Source organism: Apaloderma vittatum, unplaced genomic scaffold (genome assembly GCF_000703405.1).
Source record: "Apaloderma vittatum isolate BGI_N311 unplaced genomic scaffold, ASM70340v1 scaffold8325, whole genome shotgun sequence".
NCBI lineage: Eukaryota > Metazoa > Chordata > Aves > Trogoniformes > Trogonidae > Apaloderma > Apaloderma vittatum.
Window position 1 is genome coordinate 61,836 of NW_009717680.1, and position 20,872 is coordinate 82,707.

The window sequence follows — 20,872 nt, forward strand, 5'->3', positions numbered from 1 at the left end:
AAAATGCATTTATGAAAGAACTGATGTAATGTAGAACAACTAAGGTAGCAGGCAGAAATGTGTTATTAACTCCTCTGTGCATGGATGATGATCTGTTTTAAAGCACTTATACCTCTAGGAAGTTCTGTGCAGACATGCTATTTCCATCTTCAAGTCTGTAAAACCAATGAATCACGTAGAAGAAATTATTCGCTGTATTAAAACTGAAAGATCAGTATCTGCTGGATGTGTGTATTAGGCATTTTTAACGTTTTTAATACTGATTTGGAAAATTTAAAAAAGGAATTTCACATAAAATAATTTTCTTCTCTTGAGATGCCTTTATGAAAAATCTGTGATTCATCACGAAAATTTAAATACAGAAAAACTTTCTAGCTCAAGAACATAAAACCACTGGGCTTTTAACTTCATATTTTTTCACATAATTCTGTTACAAATATCAGCATCAACTGATTTTGACTGTAAAGTATTTCATACTATAGCAGTCACCACTGATGCTGCAGAGCAAGCAGGCACCGGGGAAGTCCCAGGCTTGGCAGCAGAGGGGAGCTGGATTTGGGACCTTGCAGATCAGGATTGAAGGTGTCAGAGTCATTCTTGGATGTTGGCCATTGAAGAAGAGAGCTTGACTCTAGTAATCACTCAGCTTTATACTGAACATGATGTATATGGAATGTCCTGTGTGCTTCTCTCCGGAGGTGGAACCTTTTACTTTTTTGTGACCCCTTTTACTTCCTGGCACCCCCAACGTGTTACACAAGATCCAGCAGTGACCTTGGTCACTACAGGAGCAAGTACAAGCAAGAATGTTCTGCACACCAGTCCCTGGTAGTAACTATAAACATGAGGCATTACCACTTCTGGTAGCAGACGCTGTCTGTAAAACCACGCTGTTAACTTCAGAAAGTGCAGGCTCTTGGAAGAGACTGAGCTGAAATGTAAAATCATTGAACGGAATTAATTCTGCTTAGTTCAAACCAGGACGAAGTGCTAAACAGACTGCAAAATTATGATAAATTAGTTAAGTTCTTTTAAGAAAGGATTTGGTGAGTTTATGAAAGGACGATATGGTGGGATGCCCTATGATTTCAGGACACTGGAAACAAAGGCCCAGAGTTCCTAAACTCTGCTCATTATGTTTATTCTTACATTTTTACTCTGCAAGAATTAAGTTGGTTCTTCTCATTTGTTTTGTTTTTTCTTTGTTTGCATTATGATTTACAGTGAGCCGTGTGTGCATATGTGGTCCTGCATAGTCTGTATTTTAGAACTATTTTATAGCAAGAATTGCTCAAAGTCTTGCACAGTGGTAGTGCTGCAGATTTGCAAGCGTTTGCAAGAGGAAGGCAATTTCATCTGTGATGAAAGAAGAGTGTTAGCCTCTGTTGCAGACTGTCCTGGATTAAGTGTCACTGTGCACTGCAGGCCTGCGGTCAGATTTCCGTGCCCACACACATGCTTTCTTTCTCAGCTAGCTCACTGAAAGCAATAATTGTTGTATGACAATGCACTAGATCTAACTTTTAAAAAAACCCCTTTCTGCTATATTATAAGCACCGTGACACACAACAAGAACAGAGTCCTATTCTCATAGTTGGTACAAATTTGTTGAAAGTATTTCTTTGGTTAACTTCATATGGACAGGCTTAATGCCAGATCAGGTATCACCTTGTTCTCTCTATTCTAATTTTATGCTGGATCAGTTACCCTCTGTTCTCCTGCAGCTGACATTAAAAAAAACAAAACAAAACAAAACAACAAAAAAGGTGGCATGGACTGTCTCTCTTTTTGATGTGAAATGTAGTCCTGTGCCTGAGGCTAAATCCAGATCAAATTGGCACTGCTTAGCAAACCAGTAGAGCAGAGGTCCTGTGCAGACAGTCACGGTCTCTCAGCTTAAGTAGGGTAAATGCTAACAGAGCAGCAGTCCTGTTGTTGACAGGTGGCAGGGAGGAAGTTTCCTCCTTGGTCCCCTCTGCTTGTGGGTAGAGCAGAGACTTCCCCTCTGGTCTCTGGTGCTACAGGAGTTGCTTACCACCCATGTTCCTCCTTGCCCAGAGATAGTTCTGTTTCTTCATATTCTTGTTCTTCAGTCTTTCAGCTAATTGATTTCTTAAAACTTTGCCTGCATTGGAGAAATTTTGCAGACGCTTTCAGAGTTTCTCAGGAATCAGGTCCAGCACTACTGAGATGGTTTGTCTTGATTCTGCGGTGAGATTTGATGGTTTGCTCTGGCATGTTTCCGCTGTTTTCCGCTGTTTTGCTGCTGCTGTGTAGGATACTTGTTTGTGTTGCAGACAGAAGAACAAGTGAGGATGAACAGAGATTGTGGTGAGGAGGATGTTTTTAGTTCTGCATCTACAAGTGAAGGAAGCTTGGATGTAAGTACTAACACAGCTCGTAGATGCTATTGCATTCCTATTAGATCCTGCAGCTGAATATCCAGAAACCACTACTGCTCCTCATGCTTATCCAAGTAGAAGCAGAAATAGCTTACCTCTTAGGAGGCTTAGTTACGTGAGTGCGTAGTTCATATACCTTGATGAAGCAAAAATGCAATGCGCTGTCTTCAAATAAAACTTGTTAGCTTCGCTCTAAGTGAAGTTTCCTTCAAATTCTAAGCAGTCATGATCAAAAACTGTTCTAATGGAGCACATGGGTGTTGTGACTGAAAGAGTCCATCAGTACCACATGATGCAAGAGTGTATTTGCCCTGCCAGTAACATTTAGAGGGGGCTTTTTCCCTTATAAAATTACACGTCTCATTTTTATCCCTTTACACGTCTTCTGAAGCATGGCAGCATTCCATTTGTTTCATAAGTAGCTTGTGGGTGGGGTGTACTTTTATTTTAAACACTAGAAATAACAGAAAGGATTTTTAAGTACTTCAGGAGGGTTTAGGGTACTAAAATCCCATGAACCACGTTAAGACAGGTTTTCAAATGCCTGACTACTAAATTTGGAGGATTTAGGTATCTAATTAGAAAGTGTGAATCTTAAATATTTTCATGAGGCTGTTCTGGTGGATTCATAATCATAACAAATGGCATGGTTTTTTGTTGCTCTTTTAAAATTACTTGGTTTTTTGTTATTGTACTTTCAAAACCGGGAGAAACCTCTATTGATTCCCTGATAGAAGCCTAAAACGTGAGGTTCAGCTCTGAATTCCCCTTTCACAAATAGATACTTGGAAGAGGAGTGCTGATCCGCACACTAGCCACAGAGAAGGGTGACACAATATTCTGGAAAAAAATGGAGAAGTGGCAGAACAAATCCCAGATAAAAAGGGTAACATAAAAGAAATCAAAAGGTAGAACTAGACGGGGAAGTGATTGGTTGTGAGGTTAAAGCACACCTAACTCTGCAAATCTGTGAAGACTTTATAATGAAAGAGTACTGAAATAGGAAAGCTGCTTATGACACCAAAAATTTGGGTAATGTTATAAAGATGAATGCTTTAGTGTGAGTGCTCTGTTAATATAAATTCCTAATAGAAGGTGATGCGGGTAACTGAAATGTAGAAGTATAGAAAAATCATCACAAGCTTTGCCAAAATAAAATCATCTTGTGGTTTGTATTCACTGTGACTGATACCCAGTTACTAGAAGAGGAGGGATTCCAAGTGAGAGTATGAAGGTAGTTCAAATACTCTGAGCTGTCTTTTACACTGCTGTGTGGTGCTTTCCTCAGAAGAGAGACATCTCTTGATTTATTTTTGTAAGGAATCTTATAGGGCAAATCATAAATGAAGATCTTTCTTTTTCCTTTGACATTGATGAAAAAAGTTTTCGTAACTGTCTCAGTCGTGTAACTGTCTGCTAAAGGCACAGGTGGTAGAGAGCCAAGGCATCTTGAAGGGGTAAAAGTGGTTTTATTCAGTTACATGGACATGTCAGGGATTTAATTTTTTTCTTCCTTTCCTCTTATGAGCAATTAATCTTCAAGAACAATGTGGCCATTGTTCAGTGTTTACATCTTTCACTTCTGGCTCGACACCTATATTTGTATGAGCACTGATCCTACTAAGACCTAAGTACATACTTAAATGAACGTATCAACATAATTCCATTTACTTTGGTACGAATCTGTTAAAACTTGCAGAAGAGATGTAAAAGAAGTCTAGTCGATCCACTCAGTGGCACAGAAGGTCCATTCTTTGAACAAACTAGATCGATAGGCTTCAAGAACAGGTCAACAATTGCGACATTTTAGGTGAAAAAATCTAATATACTGTAAACTTGGCATAAATAGTTGGCATGGATAACCTATATTAACACAAGATGAAATTCAGGTGGAAATGACAGCAAAAGCACTTTGTAACTTTTAAAATTCATTTAAAATTTGTAGTTTTTAAAATTCGGCCAAGCAGTTCCTTACAGGCTAGACTCTTTCTGAGTAATTCTATATTCAGCTTACTCAGAAGATATCCTCGCTTATTTACTTCAGTGGAACTGAGTATCTTATTCAAAATAAGTGCTATCTTACATAGCACTTAAAATACATAGATCATTATATAGGTTATTATATATTGGAGGTCATTGTATAGAAGTTTTCGTTGAGCTAAGATAATACTTTTTCCCAGAGTGTCATCCAGTAGAGGCTTTCTCTTTTGCAGTTTCCTCAGCTCTACTTTTTGTTACTGTTTTGGGTCATCTGAAAGTATTTTGCATTTACTGTATGGGAGTCAAAGCCAAAGTTTTAGATTTATTTCGGGAAGGAAAGTAGTTTGCCATTGCCTTCAGCGTAGTGCCAGGAGAAACACTAACTGGATCAAGAAAATTTTTCTTGCCTATAGGGAAATAGGCAGCTCGTGAGGCACTACTGAGGTAAGGGCAGGAACTGCGGTATGCTTAGTTTTAATCCTTTTCTTGCTATTATTACTTGGGGTTTTTTTGAAAACTGAGCAATATGAAGGAATGGAATGAAGGTGTAAGAAATAATATAATAATATTTAGTGAAGCACAAGTTATATTTGCTTTTTAACCACCAAACCACTCTGAATTCTGTATTTATTATTGGAATTTCTAATGCCTCTCAAAATACTTTGGATTGTTGATGAGGAAGCGGGTGAGTCAGGATGGGAAAGTCAACACTTTTATGCTTGAGGTGAAAGGACATTTGTTCACAGTATCAGCAAAAAATAAATGTGGAAAAAGAATTTGTTAACACCTTAAAGAGAGCATGTAAAAATGAGTAAAGAATTCTCCATGACAGTCCTCAGAGTGCAGCATTTTTTATACCACACGTCAGTAAAGGATCTGAAATCTAATGGTGCATTGTAAATGAAGCAGAAATCTTTTTCCATAATCTGTTCGTTCTGTGCTAAGCAGATGAGCTTTATATCCGAATTAACTTTTAACAAATCAAATACTGTTGAAATAAATACAAATACGGCAGGTGGAAGTTGCAGCACAGTTAACTGTATTCTGCTTTTTGTGTGCCAGAGGCAGACAGATCTGAAATGTAGAACATCTGTGGAAAAAAGGGGCATTTAAGTCATCTTCGCCTCTTGGTGTCACTGTCCTCAAGTAAACGGCTGATCAAGATGGAACATGATATTTGGAACACAGTACTAAAATTAGCTGTCTTTATTTTTGGGACCTTCGTGTTTTTGTAAGTCAAGAGCAAAAAAACACATCCCAAATGCTGAACAACGTGTAGCTCTGATGTGGACTTTGTTTATATAATAAATCAGCTTGGGAAAAAATATTTAGAAGCACAGCCAGGGACACTTATCAGAGGATTTGAAACTTCAGCACAAAGTCTTATCACATAAGGTTTCTCTAGTTCAAACAAGGCTTTAGCAGAGCAATGTTAGAGGATTTTCCTATTTTTTAGAAAATTGTGTCTTCAGTGTATGTCTAAGTATAGGTGTTACAACAGTATCAGTGAACCTAAATGAAGCAAATAGTCCAGTAATTCCATGCTTAAATCAGTCTCTCATGACTGTCACTATATATGTTCATGAACAGAACTATCAGGGAAAAAACAGATGTCACTTTAAATTCCAGACAGTTATCACGTATGTTTAGGATATGTGTATGAGTCAAATCCTGGGATGGTGCTGCCACATTTTATACAATTAGAGCTGTCTGTGTACACTGTCGAAGGCATAGGTTGTGATCTGACCTTGAAGCAATTTTTCTTACTGTGGTTTTGTTTGCAAAAGTAAAAACTCGGCACACTGACTGTGGAGAGGTGTCTTACCTGCTGCAGCAGATTGATCTGTTCCCCCCGGTCTTCTGTTACAGGGTGCCTGTTACCCAATAGTTAGATGCCACAGGATGATGTTAGGGAAGGTACAGTATAGTTGTAAATGTTTTCATTTGTACAACTGCTTACATAATTAGAAGAAAAATAGATGTACTAAATACCACATATCTCATTATAAGGTTCCCTGTCACAGTAGAGTTAGTTTTATTTTTTTATCCTGTGGTATTCTCTGGGAAAAAAAAATGTATTGTTAACTTTCCTTGTTAAGGAAAAAGGTTTGCGAACTGGAATTGTGACTGGCATTTAGAAAACTCCAATAGGTTGCAAAGATGACAGTGATTAACCTTTTTTTTCCTTGCCTGCTGAAGGCAGGACAAAACATAATGTGCTTTACATGTAGCAATGAAAATTTAACTTAGAGGGGAAAAAAAAACTGACTGCATGGATGTTTCACAAGGAAGGAAGTTATTTAAAGACTGTGAAATCCTTTTCATCACCTAATCTGTAAAATCTCCAAAAATGTCTACAGGGTGAGCTATACGCATACTTGATTTTGTCTTGGGGTAGAGGGATAGGTTTGGTGGACCGTGAAGGTGGAGGATCTTTGACCCAAATTGTGGCAGCTGAAGAGAGGCAGCTGTACCCAATCTCCTTTTATTGTATGTGCTTGCAGGATATTAGCTGTCTTTGTTATGTGAATCATAAATCTTTTAACGTAATAAAGTATCTTTAGATTTTTCTTGCAGTATGTGATAGCAGAAGTTAAGATCTTGAAACGGTGGCTGCCTGCTACCAGGCTTCAAGTTCTTGCTCCAAAACATGGTATTACTACACCTCTTCAAAGAAAAGGTCCTTGGAATTGTTGTTTAATAAATAAATAAATAGATCTCAGAACCAGCTGAACTACTCTGGCTCAAAAAAAAAAAAAAAAAAAAATAGCCCAAGGCAGACACCTGGAATGGAAAGTCTCAGCATCTATGGTTTAAAGCATGGTAAAGTTACAAGCTATTAAAACCAGTATCTGGTGAAGAGACATGTTGGCTGACCCCTAGTCTGTCTGTGCTGCGTAGCTTGTACTAGCACAGGATTGCCAACTTCATGCATTCAAAAATTACTTGTCAGCTCTTGTCCTCACCACACAAAAGTGGCTTACGATCATGAGATGTGAAAACAAATCATTTAGGGTGGCCTTCTCGTCCTTCTGTTTGACATTAAGTTTGTAGAAGTCAACGTTTCTAAACTTTTTTTTGGTGACCATGAAGGTTTTATTAAAGACAGAAAATTATCACGTGGTCGTTTGTTGCCAGAACCTGCAACTTTACATGAAACTGCCTGGTTCAGAGTAAAATCATCATCACAATGCATCACATTCAAGTTGTTGCTTTTAAAAAGAGGACTCGGAACTTCAGCTCTGGCAGTGGTCTTTGCAGGGCATTTTGAAGGAAATATTCTCAAGGAACATTCTGATATGAACAGAAATTGGAAACAAAAGGGCTCGAATAGAGCCATATCTGCAACAGGAACTGGGCACAACTGTTCCTGACAGCACCTGTTTTAAATACCCAACAGTGCACGCTTCTGTTGAACACTGGATCTAAGCATCCCAGAGGCAGATTTCCTGAGTTTAGAAGCCACTGAAATCTGTGCAGCAGGAGTTGCGTGTTAAATTCTGCCAGTCCTCTGTGTCTGCTACCTGCCTCTGCTCAAGACAGAGTCAGCTGCTAGATTGAGGTATCTAAAGCTTTTACTCTACAAGCTTACCACCTACCACTGCTAGCCAAATTGTGAGAGAGCTAAATTCAGTTCTCTGCCTTTAGAGATAACCAGCCAATCTTCTGTCTCTCTCAGGACTACTGTTGAGAGCATTATTTCCTCCTGTGCAAAGAAAACCAAAGTACTTGCTGGGCTCAAGACTGCCTGGAACAAAGCTGTGAGGTATTCTTGATGTGGGAAGCACCCTTTTGTAAAAATACCCAAATATTCAGTGACTCAGAGAGAGAGAGAGAGACAGAGCAAGCTTAACTATTCAGACCAGTAACTAAATAACTTAAGTGCGGTGGCAGTGCTAAGTACCAGTGCCAGCACCAGAGATGTTTTTCTATGTTTTATGTTAAGCAGATGTTAGATCCAACAAATACGTTGTCACCGAAGCTAGAACCGGAGGAGCAAAAAGGCTGTTGTTCCCAGCCCTGATGAATGCCCTAATTTCAGTCTCTTTCTAGCTAAATTCATAATCACATCCTTGGATGGAGAATAATCTTACTCTGGTAATAAGGGAGGGAATTTTGTTTTTTCTCAACTAGAAGAAGGTTTTGAAACTGGATTTACCATATTCTTCCTCAATCATTGCACTTGGGGCAAGGCAGTAGGACAGGGCAGGAGAGATACACCGTAGCTGCCTCTGCCAGCAGTTGTGGGGTTTGTGGAACCATATTTCTTAGTTGTGCTTTAAGCACACTTATTGAATCAAGCCCCCTTGGCTGATGGAGATGGCGAGATCTGCCAACCCTATGGATCGTGATGGAGTTTAAGCAGGAGGCTGGGAGCGTAGTTTGTGAGCAGTTTTCACGCTCAGCATGCCCTGAAGCAGAATTCAGGGAGTAAGCACATCAGAAGGGTATGTGTCAGGCTTGTTGAAGGGAGAGCACAAAGCGGTGTGCGTTAGGGAGGCCCAACCTAACAGCAGCACGGAAAGTTAAGCTAGCACGAGGCAGCTTCCAGACCTGGGCTTTGTGGCATCGTTCTCTGTACTGTGAATGTACCCAGTTGGTCTGGTGTAAGTTGGCTCAGATATCTCCCTCGGATGTTTAATTAAGACCTAGTGACACACCCTTAACCACCCAAATCCTTTTATGTCTGATTCATCTTTTGTTACTGATTTCACTGAAAAGTTCTGAAGTTAACTCAGTGGAAAAAAAATAGAATAAAGCAGCACCTAATAAGAACAATGGCTTTTAATTTGCATTAATAAAGGGACATTAAAAAAATCCTAGGACAGACTTAAATTCCATTTGAGATTTTTGTAGTGACACCTCAACCGCTCAGGCTTTGCTTCCTTGGTATTTAATATTACCAGAGCCCCTTAATAGTGTATAATAGCCGTGTAATTCATATTCAGTCATAATTCATTTAGCATATTGTGCTTAGTGTAACTGGCAAGCATGCAGTGGTGTGGAAAATACCACCTTTAAAGAAAAGCTTATCCCAGGATCAAGCTTTTGTGCAGTTGGATAAGCAGAGACGTAGTTCCTTTAAAAAGTCTTTCACGTACTTCTGAGTACATAAAATGCTTTTAGTGTTAAGTTTGCATGGTCTGGGAATGAGTCAGGGAATTATTAATTCCATTGCAGAGTACATTTCTGTTTGATTTAATGCGGGATATCCAAAATATTTCTTGTAAAGCTTTCCTAATGAACTACCGTAGTGAAAAGATTAGTGTGTATTTATGCCAATGCCCTTTACTGGATGAAATCAGAAATGCCTAATTGTATGTAGTTGACTCCATATTTCTGATATACAGTGAATTTTATTTTTTCAGACAGTAACACCTGTTTTTGTAGTAGCATAATCTGAATCACATGTAACCACAGATTTATTATATTAGTCTAAAATATCGTATTAGCATATGTAGATTTTTAGATACAGTGAAGATTTTCAACACTGGTTAAGGTATAATTTCTTTTCTTTTGCAAATGATTTTTGAGGCTTGAGCACTAATAGGATTTGGTTCTTTTCCAGCCTCTTCTGTGGATGGTGAAGACTCGATTTCATTAAAAGTAGTGGCAAACAATAACATTTCTTTTAATTAGATGATCTCATGATTTCCACACATATTTGTTCTGTGCATTGTTGTTCGTTGGCAAAACTGAGCTGCTTGGTAGCGTGTGAAACCATATGTCTCAATAACATTTTATACCAGGTGAGGGAGGATTTGCAAAACAACATTTGCTGACAGGACACAATGCATTTCACTTTGATGGGGAAGTTTTCCTAAGTGAACTTTGTGGTGTACTTCTTGCATGCACAGTCAAACCTACATGAGGCTTAGCAGGCCTTATGGGTCTCCCTTTAACTCAAATAAAGAGTTATGTGTATCAGCAAAGACTGCGTAGTGCTAAGAACTGCATGTGCTGCTTAATTCTTTGTCAATATAAAAAGAGACTTTTTAATACCTGTAGTCTGTGTAGCTGTTACGCGTTCTTTTTTGATAAACAACTGTTTTATTGGTCTTCTGTGTGCAGTTCTGAATACTGATCTTCCCCTTGGAGCTTAGCAGAAATGATTACAAACAATTTCAGACATTGCTTTTTCTTCTCCAATGTTTAGTATTTCATTTGAATTCTCAGTAGCATTTTGGGATGCAAGCTGGAGAGAGGGAAGCACGTGACAAATAGTGGTCAGTCTTTTCAGACTTTTTACAACAGCATGAAGTAGTAATACCTTCAGTCAGATCCATTTTCTTGATTTTCATTTTTAAAAATATCATTTGCACTTTTAAACAGATCTCAAAATATTTGGGGAAACTAAGGAAAGTATTTCTGGTCTTATAAATGGTCAGCTGGAAGAGAAATCAGATCAAGGCAAATAGCAAGATGTAGCCTTGCAGAATTCTTAGGGCTGTAGGCACAGGATCCACTGACTTTTGCAGTGTTGCACCAAGCACCTGCTTAAGGGTTTTGCTGGTTCAGTACCTCAGTGACCTGGTGAGAGAGCCAGGTGTGACCAATGTCTAGGACATGAGCTGCGTAGGCAGCCTCTGAAGTATACTGACATAGCAAAATGAAGAGATTATCTGTAGATTTATGATTGTTAGTGTTTGATTCCTGCCTCTCTCTTCTTCTTCCAGTTACAATATTTTCTTCCTTCCATCCTAGTAACTGCAGAGGTACACATCTTGATTTTGATGTCTCCCAGTTTCAGCACAGAGATGGTGTGATTTCATTGACTCTAAATGGAGCTTGTTCTGATTTACAATTGTTTGCACAGGACGAGAGTTAGGTCAGTGAAGTGCGTTGCTGAGGTTTGCCTTGTAAAAACCTAATGGCAGTGGATTTGACAGAAGGGGGAAGGGAAGGAGAAACATTTAAGTCTATTTATTAATCAAGGATTCCAGCAGCCATGCTTTTCTTGCCTTGGTTCTGGCAAATGTACAGATGAGAGATACTGTGCAGAGACTGTTCCTGCACAAACAGAGAAAGCCCTTCAAATGTAAACATTTGAGCAGCTGGCATGGGAGATTAGTGTAGCAGCAGTGGGAGGGGGGTAATAATGGACAGTGATGCTGTCTAAATTTAACAAACGTTAAACAAGGTCCTTGTTCTAGCGTAAGGGCTACAGGTCAGAAAGGCAATATGAACTAAAAATACTGGCAATTGTACAAGTCAGCCAAAGTAATTAATTAGTGTTTAATTAAAAGCAACATATCTTTCCAAAGTTGTGACGCTTCCTCCCCACAGTAAAAGAAAGAAGAAGAAAAGAGGAGGTCTGGGAGAAAATATTCTATGCAACCTGTTTGAACTAAGAAAAAACCCCCACATTTTATCTGTGGAAAAGCAGCACTTTTAGACTTTCTACTGTTTTTACTTTTGATTGTGAGCTCTCTTAATGTATTTTTCTACTTTTGATTTCCCATGACTGAATATTGTATCAAAAGAAAGCTTCATGCTGAGGGTAGAAATAAGGTCTGCTAGCTTTGCAGAGGTGTGTTCATATGCTATTAACATCATCTGAGAGGGATTATATTGTGATTTTTTTAAACTCTCACCAAGTAGTTACGCAACTAGGCTATATACATCAGGGTATCTGATCACGCATTGGGATTTTTGGATGTTAGTTTTTTAACTTGTGCCTTGATTGCACTTTTAAAACAATTGCTTGCCTATTGCTTGTGATCCAACTCACGTGTGTTTTGTTGAAAGTGCTTTACTTTATTTCTTTAGCAGGAGAGACTAAAGTGTTGGTATTTGGAGCCAAATAGCATGTTCTGGCATTGCTATGATTTTCATTGAGTTTGAAAGTATGCTGAAGAAAAGATTTCCTGGAGAAATGACAGGGGCAGCATAGTTTAGAGCATTACTATCTTTTGGCATCATAAAGTTTAGTGACCGTCAGAGACTTGATGCACAACTCACTAGAGCCAGTGGAAAAATTCCTGCAGGTTTCTGTTGGCTTTGGATAATGTCCTTTATGAGTTGCTAGTCATTATCTACACTAGGCAGTTTCAAAAATCATTCTTTCTTGTGCTGCTGCAAGTTCTCTTTTGCACGGTCAAAGATCTTCTGACACTTTCACTGCCATCTTTGAACACGTAAGACCTTTGTTCCCTTGTGATGGACAGTTGACACAGATAAACCCCTTGAAGTTGCTTAATTTATTGAGCTTTTTCTCCCTGGGGAAGGAGAAAAACCCCAAATAAACATGTTAGGTCTCGTAGAAGGTGAATTGCAAACAGGGACAAAGGAAGGGAGTGGCTTTCACCAACAACAATTTGTTGCAAAAGCAGGTTTTTCTTTGTTATCTGAAGCAGTGCATACCCAGAGAAGTAAGCAGAATTCTCAGCACTGCTTGCCTTGTTTAAGATGAAATTGTACTGGTGAAAGTCCAAAGTGTAGGTATATGTTGTCTCCACAGCTTTTAACTTAAGTGTCAGTTAAATTTGGGACTGTGCTTGAAAGTTTCTGCCACAGCTCTTCTGTGGGGAGCACAATCCAGTGGATTGGACTGCTCCAGTCAGCAAGAATAAATAGATCGGAGAGCTGTGATTTCTTAATATTTCACACTGAATTCACAAAGGAAATAAGGCTATACACAGTAGGAAAATTAGTTTATTGGGAATAACAAACATTCACAAGTCAAACTCTGATATCCTGAGGATATAGTACTGGATTTTTAGACCTGAAGCAACTTAGCTGTCTAAAGTATGCTGCAAAGGAAGATAAAAATATGAAATTGTATATATATACACATACACACTGTGGGAAGTGCTGAAGTAGCTTGGGTTTCGGCAGAGCTGTACTTCCAGTCACTTTGCAGTATCCTTTATTCTCATTTCACTTCTATTTGGAAGGTGGCCTAGACAAAGTCAGAATTAAAAGGATAATGAGTGCTCACAATAGGAAAAAATAAAAGGCCAAGGATGTTTTAAGCAATGTTTGAATATTATTCGAAGAAATTTCAAAGAAGGGTGTGCTTTTGTATTCTGTGCACAGTTGTTGCACTTGCATGGTTTTTGCCAGCATATTCAGAATATTGATTATCCTTCAAAGAGCATAGCCTTTGGAGAATCCTCCAGGATAGAGAAGAAGCTTGGATCTGAATTTCTTGCACTTGCACGATTTAGATCCCGAAATGAATTTGCCTGTGACTTCTTTGGAATACAAGCATATGTATTTTCTATCCAAATTGTTCATTTCCTTTAATGGTAAAAGCTTATTTTCTATAGGTATTGATCTGTAGTTATGATGAAACAGAAGATGGATGTGTATGACACCTGGGTGGGCTCTATCCATTTCCAGCAGGAAAATGTTGTCGGTAAACTATCTCTTCCCCCATGTGCTCTTATAACCCTGTCCTCCCGACTCCTCTTCAGCCCTGTACTCCTGACCACTGATGTTGAACTGGGCCTAAATATTCACCTGTTGTCTTTCAAAATCGTTCCTTGGCGTCAATATCTGAGCATCAAACTGTGAGCATGATGTATGTGAGTTTGTGTTTCGGTTTTGTCTTTGGCAGCAAGCTGTCGTATCTCCTTGAAGGGTTGCTAATTCAGTGCTGTTATTTGCCACTAGAAGTTCTCAGCTTGAAAGCTGCCGATACAGTTTGGGGGGGGCTTGCTTAGGCCACCCCTTAGGGCTTGAGTCTCAGCCTGTTGCACTCAGTGAGTGGAATTATGTGCGTGTACACGCACAAACCTGCATACAGGCATCTGAAAGAGCTAACTGGTTTAATAAATTTTGGTTGTGCCTGCATAACCTACATTGGCATGTAGATACAGGTATGTACACACACAGGTTATGTACACACACACACGTGCACATCCAGACATCTCAAAAAGCTGATTGAACCAGGAAAATTACTGGCTGTTGACTTCTGATTCACATTGCTAGAATCCTCTTAGTGGCTCTGTAATAAGGATTTGTGTGAAGATTTGCACTAATTTCAGAGTTGAAAAGCTGATTTGTTCTTCTAATTTAAGTTTTTAAATCTTCAGAGGTTGTGTTGTTTTCCAGTAATATTTTTGGCAGTGTTTTATCGTGACAAAGTGTAAAGCTTCCTTTCTGAAAATTTACTTTGACAATTGGATGATTTTGTTTGTCTCCCTCTAGCTAAACACCTAGAGTTACCATAGGTTTCAAAGGGAAGAGTAGCTGCACAACTTCATTCTAAATGAACAAAATATTTGTGTTGGAATTGGATTATAGGAACTGGAACTAGTGCTTGAGTAGATTGGAGCAACTTCTTTGACTTTAGAGAAGTTCTGCAGATTTTGGTGAAACTTCACCTTTGAATTTCAGTATAGATTTTCTCTGTTCATCAACGATGATAATAAGTAGAGATTTTTCAGAGGCCGAAAGTCCTCTCTGTCACAATTTCAGCAGACGCTGAAAGATTATGATAATTGATCGTTAATGTTTCTTGTCTCTGGAAAACTTACAGAAGGACAACATTTTCACTAAAATGGGGGGAAAATACTTTTTAATTTATCTGGAATAAAAATACTTTCAGTAAAACCCAGAAATTATTTCCTCAAAACCAAACAAATACACACCCAAAAAACTCATGCCAGGAACTATTTCGTTTATAATTCTGATCCCCATAAAAGTTGCCTATGCAGACATTAAGGCAGATATTTTTAAAATAGTGTGTTTTATGCAAAGTTTCCATTTTCTCTTCCAGTATAAACTGGCGTATCTACAACGAAAATATATTGCAAGATGATCAGCTGTAGTGGTTTGATGGTTCCTATATATTAAAAGAATTTATTGCAGAAGAAGTTCTTCCCTGTGGTTTTTCAAAATATTTTGAATTTCAGAAGGACATGTATCACAAATATAACAACTTCTGTCTTCTAAGAGCCAAGCGTATTGGCTGCTTGATTTGAAAGAATTAATAAGCCTAGAGAAAATAAACTCTTACTGTAATGATGAATTAATTTTGCTCAAGCCCTCTGATCCTTTTTGTGGTTGTTTATGATTAATGAATGCTTAACACCAGTGGAAATTACAAAAATGTCTTTTCTGCTGTTGTTGGTCTCTGACCTTTTGAACTCCCTGTTTCCTGAAGTCTCTTGCCAGACCATTAATAAGGAGATTTTGATTTTCAGCTTGGTGCTTCAACACTGCTTGATTGAGCTAGTCTATTTTCAAATAGTGCAAAAATGTAAGTGAAAGGAGAAACCAGCCTTTTCAGACTTAAAAAATTCAGCTTTTTCCATCTTCACTCTTCCCACATCGCTCTCACTAGATCTGCTCTTGGTCTTCCAAGGCCAAGTGTAAATAGCCTCTGTTCAAATATTCTTTTCTTTGTTTTCCTTCTGACTTGATATTTTTCTCTCTTCTTTCTACACTGAGATTGAACTGAACTTTAAGAGTCCATGTGAATTTTCCATGTAATTCTTTCTTCTTCAGGTTTCTTTAAAGTTCATTTTTCTGTTAGGGTCTGTCAGTGGCTTTTAGACCTCTCTTGGTAGGTTTTCCAATGTTCCTTTGGCTATTTTCTTCCATTCTGCCCCATTCCAGGCCTTAATATGCATTAAATCCCTACCACATAAACGCTTATTACACATTCACAAATCTATACATTAATCCCCTTTTCTTTCAGTACTGAATCGTTGCCAGGTTGAGTTCTGTTCAAATGACTTTTCCCCCCACTGTCTTCATGTCACCATCTTTCTGGTCTTAACATTGAGCAATCACTGAGTGCTCTTGCAGAATATGGTTTCTGTCCTGCACAGTCTCCCAAGTTCCTGCTTCCCCAGGGTATGAGGCAGTACTCTGTCATCACATTCACTGAAGTCATCTTCTTTTTGCTTTTCTCCTCTCCTTTTCCAGACTGTTTTCTTTGAATTTCTTCAAGGACTTCCTCTCTGGTCCAATGTGGTGAACATACTCACTTTGTTTTTCACCATAATGACTGTGGTTTTGTTTCTCTTCTCCCTTATTGTGTTCTTTCGTACTTCTTTCACATCTGCTTTTGTACTACTTGGATGAATAACCAAAAGAGATGTTATTGTTTTCCGTGTTTTTTCCCATTTCCTTTCATAATTCAGCAAACTCCCTGCACATCTCTCATTGCAAGCCCATCTTCTGTCATCTTGATTAGATAACCCTTTCCTTTTCTTTTTAGATTAGCTCTTGGTTGGTTTTTTTTGGTCTGGCATACTATGTGACAAAAAATTTTCTTTGTCATCTATCTGTTGCACTATCAGGTAATGATATGCTTACTTAGCATATATGAACATAGCTATCAAAAAAAATTGAAAGTGATGTGAGTAGCTCAGTTTGCTGACTGCCTGGTTTTTGTTAGCCATTCCCTTTAGGGAATATTTTGAATTTAATCTTCCCGTATTGCCTTTACATATTCGTGTTTTTGACAGCTATGAAAAATCTGTTTTCAAAATACAGTCTTTTTTTTTATAGGCTGACACATTTTGACAGTGCACTGTGATAGTTGGACTTGTGGAAGATAAGTTTCTAACAGTCTAACTAGAAAGATGTAAATCATCCCTGAGAGGGTGCATTTTATATATAAATTGATTCTGGTATTTTCCCAAAGTGATATTAAAAAAAATGAAGAAGAAAAAAAAAAGAAAAGAAGAAGTCACAGAAGAAGAAAATGAAACACACAGTTGTCCACATCCTTCTGAAAGGCAAGATAAATCGTTTTACACGTATATGAAATGCAAATAAACCTTATCCTAAGCATCTGCTGGCATTCCAGACTGTCACCCATGGTTCAGCTTGACTTTGGAATTCACTTCAGATTGTGCCTGCAGCCTGCACTCCTACCTGCTGCCCAAATGACAGAGAGCGCTGTTGCCATTAAACTACCACGTATAGCATAGTATTGGTATTGGGTGCGTAGCACAAGAAGGCTATGAAGTAAGATGGCACATTTGGGAAGCTTGTGCACAAGTCTATGGTCTATGATTTTTGTGACGTGTCTGTCACCATAGGGATTGGACATGCATGTGTATTCTAAAAAACATCATGGTTTTAGTATATCCACTTACAAAGACACCTGTAATGCACATGTGCTGAAGCTTGTGGCTGTTTCATGGATGTCATTGGATTTATACCAGTGTTGGAATATCATCCATTTATTTTATGTTTCATAGCTTTTTAGCTATATTTCTGAAAATTCAGGATCTGGTGGAAAGCAGATTACTAAGTGGAAAATATGTCACCTTGTGCACAGTGTCACTTAAGCAGAAAGGAAGATACAAGCACACAAATGTAAATTTGAGTTAGCTTGTCTTTTGTTTTCTGTGTGTGTTGCTGTGCTGGAAAAAAAAATCATTGCATCTGTTGTTTCCTTTGATACTGTGACAGCCTTCTTCATTCTCCCTGACTTCTTCAGATTGACGTGAATGATTTGAGGTAGCAGTAATAGGCAAAGGTTTTGTTAAGCATAAAGAGTAGCGTGACTTCAGAAAATCTGAAGAGTGAAACGTGGAGCCTGGAGAAATTATTTTACATCACTAGATGTTATTTAAAAGCTTTGATTCTCGAAGCATTGAGGAGTCACGCGTATCATAAAATATTGAAAAAAGATTAAATGGTGTGACAATCTCTGAATATTATATATGCCCTGTTGAATTTGTAGATCTCTATTCCACTGTTTTTATATGGTCTATGGTACTTTATTCAGTTTTAGGGAATTGAGATTAAATTTGTGATTGGCCAGACACTGAGGTACATGGTAGTAGCAGGTGATACTGATATTAGCAGTAGATGATGCTGATATTAGCAGTTAGGCTTGGGTTTACTGCATCTGATTTTTTTAATATATATTTGCAAGAATTTACAGACGTTTGAGTTTAGCTGAAATGCATGTATTCCCGAACCATATTTTCTAACCTACTAATGATTTGAGTAAAAGGTTTGCATTCCTAAACATCAAAGGAAAATATCTGACTGTTCTAAAGAAAAGTAATCAACCTATTTGTGATTTTTGCCATATTCATTTGGTATCAATCTGACTTTCAAAGAGAAGAGAAGTTTTGAATATTGCTGCTTGGGTTGGGCAGCCTCTCTGTCCTCGCTGTAGTGCAGGGGACTTGAGTTAACACTCATTCCCTACTTAGAAATTCACAAACAGTGAATCTAAGCCCCTCAGTCTGTTTCAGAAAACTTTTCTTCTGAAGGCTAACACTTTCCTAGTTCCTTCACTTGCGTGGTTGTCCTTTCAGTTTTCTGCTGGACACCACAGAGGATGCAAAGTGAACGTGAATCAGTTGGAGCTGGAAACCAAGATTGTACTCGTAGCTCTGGAGACAGTTTACATCACTTGACCTTACCTAAGTTATGACAAGGAATAATCAAATAAACATCTGGGAAGGGAAATTATAGTTAAGGTACAAGGGAAAAAAATAATTGTAAGGATAGTTAAGTAATAAGCCAGCGTAACTGTGGATGTAGGGGACATGTGTCGTAGGAAGGTTCTGGTAACCTTTGCAGTGAGAGAGTGGTCATGCTCTTTCAGTGCTGGGAGAGAAAGTAGATGGCTTTGTAAAGGAGGTGACCTCTGTGCACCTGGCACTGCTAAGAGTTTCTGATCAACAAACTGCTAAAATGAGAGAAATGTGGTCAACCACGGTGAGGGAGAGCTGCCAGGGGCGCAGGAGAGAGAACATTCTCAGCCGTTTCTGATTCTGGCTGTGTTAAGTTCTGGTGTCCACCAAATGGGCCCTGACCACGAGATCTGGAATTGCTAGCTACATACTATAACAGATTTATACAAGCAAAAGATAACACTGTACTTGTACAGATTTCAAAGTGTAACTCAAAACTTTTACAGTAAAACCTTGAAAGCCTACTCGCCAAACATAATAAAATCAACATGGTACTGTCTGCATGAGCTACTGTGGTGGAAACGAAATAGATGCTTTTCTTAATATTGTGATGTGTAACCAGACAATTTCTTACCAACAGCAAAATGCAACGAGATTACAAAGCAACACAAATTGCATAAAAATGCATTTATTATTTTAGTTCAGAGCAGGAAAAAATTAACTTTTTTTTCTGTTCTGACTGCAGACCTTATGCAAGTACAAGAATCACAAGTAGTTCAGGGAGTACAAAAAACGAACTGTATTCTGTGTGGCTGGTTAGAAAGGAAAATCTGAGTAGTCACAATTTTGGTTGTTTTTAAAACTAAGTCTCCAAGCAATCTCATGACCGCAATATTATGCTTTGGTTTTGAAGGAAGAGCTTGGATTAATTCAGTTTCAGTGTTGTCAAATGTAGTGCTGGTATAAGGAATTTCAGTATCATGTCAAGGGAAGTGGCCTCCGACTTTAATTTGTGCAGTAGGTCTGGCATAACTGTCTGACGTTTTAAATGGCCAACTACAGTCAGTTGCGGTGCTGTTCAGCAAATCAATAAAAGTTTGCATTAATGGAGTTTAAATGTTGGGCATAAATATTCTTGCTGTCCCTAAGTAGATGGATTTGTCTGCCTGCTTTAAATCTTACCTCTTGTATCTACCCATGATACACTTGCAAAAAAAATTACTTCCTTTATGATACTTTTATTCTTATTTTTTGTCTCCATTTTGGAAAAAAATAAACCCCTTGCTTTTGCTGATACATCTAGTACTTTGAGTGCTTGAAAACAGCTCAATTGATTACTTCTGATTTAAAAACTTCTCAGAAGGAAATTGCATAACAGGACTGGGAGCTCAAATATGTGAGTTTTGGCAAAGTGCTGCGGAAGAAAGGCCTGGCTCTAGCAACCTCACAAGAAAAGAACTTGACATTTTGAAAAATTTTTATTGACCAGTGTGAACAGGGAATGGGAAGTCAAATCACTCTCACAGGCAAGCTGCAGTCTCTTCCTTGCTGACCTTTAAATGCCACTTAGTGTCATCAGAAAATCAAGGAAATGCTAATAACAGGGCTTTGGGTAAGAGAATTATATATGAGGAATATCTTTTGAAAACAAACATAAGCTGACTTCCGTTTTTATACACATCTATTTTTGTAAAATGGAATTCTCACATCAGTACAGTTGTATTTTTAATAGATTACCCTTACATTATTTTATTAATATTAACATTAACTTTCAGAGGTATTCATAAGATACCAGAGCTTCTGTTTGTTCTTGAAAAGGGAGTGGTTTGCAAAAGACATTTCATAATTGCATTCTAGGTTGATGACTTGAGAACACAGACTGACGTCTGCTTTAGGGGCTCTTAATCTAGCTTGTACTGTGTTCAGAAGGCTGTGGACTTTGGTAGTCTTGTTAAAAAAAGTTGACTTCTCAGTGTCTTTTGAAATGGGACTGGTAAGCCTAAGTCACCAGCTTACTCTGAGCCTTCATACTTCCGTATTTGTAACAGCCCCTCTTTGCCCTTCTAAAAGGCCCTTGAAAGCTAAATTTCAACTAGAAGAACTAGTAAGAAAAAATTCTGAAATTAAACTGATTAACTCCAAGAGAGC

At 38.3% G+C, this 20,872-nt stretch overlaps 1 protein-coding gene across 1 annotated transcript in view; it reads left to right on the top strand.

Moving 5' to 3' along the window:
• Positions 1-20,872, top strand: part of COBL (cordon-bleu WH2 repeat protein) — a gene marked incomplete at its 3' end in the record, with an annotated part of 108,931 nt that overhangs the window by 15,486 nt on the left and 72,573 nt on the right. The window contains exon 6 of the mRNA XM_009869993.1: positions 2,298-2,381. Within this exon, the coding sequence (XP_009868295.1) occupies positions 2,298-2,381 (84 nt within the window). The remainder of the gene's footprint in view (positions 1-2,297; positions 2,382-20,872) is intronic.